The following is a 5,468-nucleotide window of genomic DNA, read 5'->3' as shown; positions in this document are numbered from 1 at the left end:
ATTTCTCAACATAAGGAGAAAATCAGCCTACTAAATCACATAAGGCAGAGAGGAACACACAGAACTCTTAGGCAAAAGATATATATTTATCCAAAGTCCAGAGTCTTAAAGATTCTGAATAGGAGAGCTCTGAGTTACATTCAGCGGATCTGACAAGACAACTCCCCACTCTCCCACAGCCCCGTTTCCTCTGTGGAGACTTCACTAGAATGTTTACCAAAGCCAAGATACAATACGGGAGTAAGTATTACTATACACCACTGAGGTCAATTTCCAAGGACCTGTCTGACCTGAGCAGCCTTTTAAAATTCTCTGGGCCTATTTCCTCATATGCCTGATACAGGCGATAGGAATATATGCTTCTCAAGGAATTTATAGGAAGGAAGAAGCATATTTAAATAGCTCAGGAGAAGGTCAGGCAAATAGTAACTGTTTAATACATGAAGCATTTTTATTCCTATGACAAAAATTATTAGGAATAACTCCCAGTTGTAACAGAAAATAATTCAAGGCAATCGTGTAGAGGAAAATGTCCCCTCCTTGAGGGAAGAAACTGGAGCTTGCCATCATTCTATCCCTGCCCTTCCTGCCAGCTCCCACTGGTCTCAGTTCAGTGCCTGGCTCACAGTAACCAGTTACCCTCTGCTGTGTGAAAGAATAAAGATAAAAGGCGGGTGAAGTGCCCACTGACACCAGTTGCTGTCTGCTGTTGACTCTGCCACAAGTACCTTAAAGCTGAGTTCCCCCAAGTTCAGATGCAGAAAAGATTAAGAACCTAGGGACTTCAACCTCCTGTCCCAGTCAGAAGGCCTGGAATAGAACTGACTTTGAACCCTAAACTTCACCTGCTCTTCACTGTCCTCACACAGTGCTCCTATACACTTTTGCACCCTGCCAGTCCATCCTGCTCTAGAGAAACTTGGGAGAAAAGGCAGTGGTGGCTTGGCGACCACCACCTTCACTGGGGCAAGATGCTCTGCTCATTCCTGGGCTCCTGTGTGGGAGATTTCACCAGGCAACATGCAGACGGGAGAAGTGAGGCACAGGAAAGTTCACGGACTGCTCACTTCACTGCGGTGGCAGCGCGGGGAGAACTCTCGGTCCCAACTTGAGTTCTTCCCACCATACATCTTGTCCCTACGTGTCGGGGAGGGAGGGGGCGGGGAGGATAAATAACAACCGCGACCAAGAACCACTTCTATGTGTCTGGCGCTGCCTAGAGGCGGCACAGTGCATGCGCCCACCGCTTGGAGGGGAGCCAGGGACTTTTAAGTTCGGATTCTACGCCTGGATCCTTGTATGATTTGGGGGGTCCTAGTCTCTGCGGCTCTCGGCACTTGTCACCCACCCCCGAAGCAAATCTGGGTGGAGTGTGAGTGTGTGTGTGTGCGCGCGCGCGCGCGCGTGTGTGTGTGTGGTGTAGTGGGGGCGGTGGGGTTTAGGTGAGGGGGTTAGGAGAGGATCACTCGGATCCTCAGGATTTCGGATTCCCTAAATGCTTATTCCCCACTGGAAGCTGAGTTACCGCCTAATTCTTCCCCTATGAAAACTTCACCTCCGAGGCCAAACTGTAAATTCCCTCCACCCTCTCCCCTGGGGTCCCGGAGGGTGAGATGAAGTGCAGCCGGGACCGAGCGGAGCGCCCGATTTCAAGCAAAGCGAATCACTCGGCTCGGGGCGCTCCCACCAGACTCGGAGGGGTGCCGTCGCTTATGAACTTGACCGCGACAAACTTCGGAGCGTTGTCAACTTGGGGTCCGAGAAGGGGCACCCCCCCACACACACCAGGCGATCGGCCCTAAACTTAAGCCCACTTTCACCCGCCACGAGAGGACTTAACAGGGCCACCTTTAAGGGCGGCGCTCCTGTCCCCCGGAAGTGCGAGGGGGGGTGGCCGACGCGGGCTCTCCAGACTCCGAGCCCCGCTCCGCTGCCGGACGCGCTCAGACGACTCCGTGCCTCCCAAGTTGGGAAACGCCGCACACGACTCCGCAACTTGGACCCCAGACCACCAGCCCGCCCCGCAGCCTCCCGGATTCCCACGTCGCCCGCATCTGGGGCCTAAACCTCAATTGGAACCCGCCTCCGTCAGAGGCTGGCTGCGTCCGCGGCTCTCGCAGCCACCGTCACTAGACAGACAAACCCCAAGACGTCAGCCCACAATGCACCGGGCGGGCCGGGAAAGACGGGCCCGGGAGGGTTGGGGGAGAGGGGCGGGGGGAGCCGTACCGGAGGGGGAAGGGGAGAGGAGGAGAAAGAAGGGCCCAACTGTAGGAGGGCAGCGGAGCATTACCTCATCCCGTGAGCCTCCGCGGGCCTGGAGAAGAATCTGCCAGGGTGGGGTCTCCATGGCGACGGGCGGGCCCGCCCCCCAGAGAGCGACACGAGCCAATGGGAAGGCCGTGGGGTGACATCATGGGCTATTTTTAGGGGTTGACTGGTAGCAGATAAGTGTTGCGCTCCGGACTGGATAAGGGCTCAGAGTTGCACTGAGTGTGGCCGGAGCAGCGAGGCGGGAGTGGAGGCGCGCGGACTCCGACTCACCGACAGGCAGACGGACAGACAGAGTCTGTCAGGAAGGCACTAGAGTTTGAACTGCAAAGCTTTTCTTTTCCATCTTCTCATCAACTGCTGAGAGCTAGCGCCTGTGGGTTCCGGGCTGGTGTTTTGGGGGAGCGCCCGGCGAGCCCCTTCTCCAGCTGTCCGCGGGAGGAGAACACCGCTGCCCGGGCGCTGACAGCCGCCGAGAGCGGAGACTGCCTGCCGGCTGGGGGAAATCCGGCGAGCGACGGCAGCGGCCACGAACTTTGCCAGCCGAGAGGAGAGGGGACCAGTGGCCCCGGGTCCCGGAGCGAACTTTTGCAAACCTCTCCTCCTCCTGAAGCGGCCGCGGCGGCGGTGAAGGAAAGAGGCGCCGGGAGAGGAACGAAGAGGCGGGACGCGCGCCCAGCTTCGCGGGCAGGGCTTGCCGAACTTGGGGGAGCGCGAGCCGCGGCTACCAGGCGCCCCCTCCTCCCCTTCGCAGCAGAGGAGGGGACCGTCGCCGGAGTCGGGGCGGCCTCCACCCGCCGCCGGGTCTGCGCCCGCTCCGCGGCCCCGCCGGGAGAGCCGCCGCCAGCCCCCAGGAAGCGAGTCCGTCCGAGGAGCGGCGGCGCCTGCCCAGCGCTCCGTGAGTGACCGCGACTTTTCAAAGCGGGGCCGCGCGGGCGAGCGGACCTGGACGGGTGCCGGCAGCGTCTTAACCCTGCGCGCCCCGGAGAGCGCTAGTGAGCGGGGAGCGGCGGGGCGAGCCGGCCGGCGGGCGCGCGCGCTCCCAGAGAAACTTTGGTCGCCCGCGGCCGCGGGAGGCGCGGGAGTCCCCCGCTGGCCCGCGCGCTGTTGCAGCCCCGAAACTTGTGCGCCCAGCCCCAACACACCCCACGAGAAGGGACGGGCTGTTCTATGACTGCAAAGATGGAAACGACCTTCTACGACGATGCTCTCAACGCCTCCTTCCTCCAGTCCGAGAGCGGCGCCTACGGCTACAGCAACCCCAAGATCCTGAAGCAGAGCATGACCCTGAACCTGGCCGACCCGGTGGGCAGCCTGAAGCCGCACCTCCGCGCCAAGAACTCGGACCTGCTCACCTCGCCCGACGTGGGGCTGCTCAAGCTGGCGTCGCCCGAGCTGGAGCGCCTGATCATCCAGTCCAGCAACGGGCACATCACCACCACGCCGACCCCCACCCAGTTCCTGTGCCCCAAGAACGTGACGGACGAGCAGGAGGGCTTCGCCGAGGGCTTCGTGCGCGCCCTGGCCGAACTGCACAGCCAGAACACGCTGCCCAGCGTCACGTCCGCGGCGCAGCCGGTCAGCGGGGCGGGCATGGTGGCCCCGGCGGTGGCCTCGGTGGCGGGCGGCAGCGGCGGCTTCAGCGGCAGCCTGCACAGCGAGCCGCCGGTCTACGCCAACCTCAGCAACTTCAACCCCGGCGCGCTGAGCGGCGGCGGCGGCGGGGCGCCCTCGTACGGCGCGGGCGGCCTGGCCTTTCCCGCGCAGCCCCAGCCGCCGCCGCCGCCGCCGCCCCACCACCTGCCCCAGCAGATCCCGGTGCAGCACCCGCGGCTGCAGGCCCTGAAGGAGGAGCCGCAGACGGTGCCGGAGATGCCGGGGGAGACGCCGCCCCTGTCCCCCATCGACATGGAGTCCCAGGAACGAATCAAGGCCGAGAGGAAGCGCATGAGGAACCGCATCGCCGCCTCCAAATGCCGGAAAAGGAAGCTGGAGAGGATCGCCCGGCTGGAGGAAAAAGTGAAAACCTTGAAGGCGCAGAACTCGGAGCTGGCGTCCACTGCCAACATGCTCAGGGAACAGGTGGCACAGCTTAAACAGAAAGTCATGAACCACGTTAATAGCGGGTGCCAACTCATGCTAACGCAGCAGTTGCAAACGTTTTGAGGCGAGACCGTCGGGGGTTGAGGGGAAACGGAGACACACACACACCACCGAGAGACAGACTTGATGACTTGACAAGTTGCCAGAGGGCGAGCGCGAGAGACGAGCAGTGTCGGAGGACTAAAGCCAAGGGTATCCAAGCTGGACTGGGTTGCGTCCTGACGGCGCCCCCAGTGTGCACGAGTGGGAAGGACTTGGCGCGCCCTCCCTTGGCAGGGAGCCAGGGAGCCGCAGCCTGCGGGCCGCCCCGCTTTACAGACGGGCTGTCCCCGCCGCGCGAACGGAACGTTAGACTTTTTCTGTAACATTGACCAAGAACTGCATGGACCTAACATTCGATCTCATTCAGTATTAAAAGGGGGGAGGGGGAGGGGTTACAAGCTGCAATAGAGACTGTAGATTGCTTCTGTAGTAGTCCTTAAGAACACAAAAGGGGGGAGGGGAAGCGGGAGGGCGGTTTTGCGAGAGGGAAGCTGAGCCTACAGAGGAACTCTTTCTGGCCTGCCTTCGTTAACAGTGTATGTACATATATATATTTTTTAATTTGATGAAAGCTGATTACTGTCAATAAACAGCTTCAGGCCTTTGTAAGTTATTTCATGTTTGTTTGTTTGGGTGTCCTGCCCAGTGTTGTTTTGTAAATAAGAGATTTGGAGCACTCTGAGTTTACCATTTGTAATAAAGTATATAATTTTTTTATGTTTTGTTTCTGAAAATTCCAGAAAAGGATATTTAAGAAAATACAATAAAATATTGAAAAAGTACTCCCTCAACCTCTTTTCTGCATTATCTATAGATAAAAGTGGTGGTAAGAGAGTTAAGGGCATGGATGAAACTCAGTCTCAGCGCTGCTTACCACCGAGCAGTAAAAACTATTCTCTGTTGGACTTTAGAAAACACTGTGGCTGATGCTATCATCAAGCTATACTCTCTCCCTGCCCCCAACTTTCTCCGTGGAATTGCTTACCGGAGGACAGTGTGTTTCCAGGAGCTGGGGAGAGGCAGGTTGTCTGTGGAGTGGGCCTGTCCTGCTG

At 58.9% G+C, this 5,468-nt stretch overlaps 1 protein-coding gene across 1 annotated transcript; it reads left to right on the top strand.

Moving 5' to 3' along the window:
• The first annotated feature begins 2,452 nt into the window (after positions 1-2,452).
• On the top strand, positions 2,453-5,198 carry JUN (Jun proto-oncogene, AP-1 transcription factor subunit). The gene has a single exon (XM_075556848.1). The coding sequence runs from the start codon at positions 3,442-3,444 to the stop codon at positions 4,435-4,437; it is 996 nt and encodes a 331-aa protein (XP_075412963.1). The 5' UTR covers positions 2,453-3,441; the 3' UTR covers positions 4,438-5,198.
• Positions 5,199-5,468: the final 270 nt, after the last annotated feature.

Source organism: Tenrec ecaudatus, chromosome 1, assembly GCF_050624435.1.
Source record: "Tenrec ecaudatus isolate mTenEca1 chromosome 1, mTenEca1.hap1, whole genome shotgun sequence".
Taxonomy (NCBI): domain Eukaryota; kingdom Metazoa; phylum Chordata; class Mammalia; order Afrosoricida; family Tenrecidae; genus Tenrec; species Tenrec ecaudatus.
The sequence above is the reverse complement of the archived record's forward strand: the minus strand, read 5'-3'. Positions and strand labels throughout refer to the sequence as shown.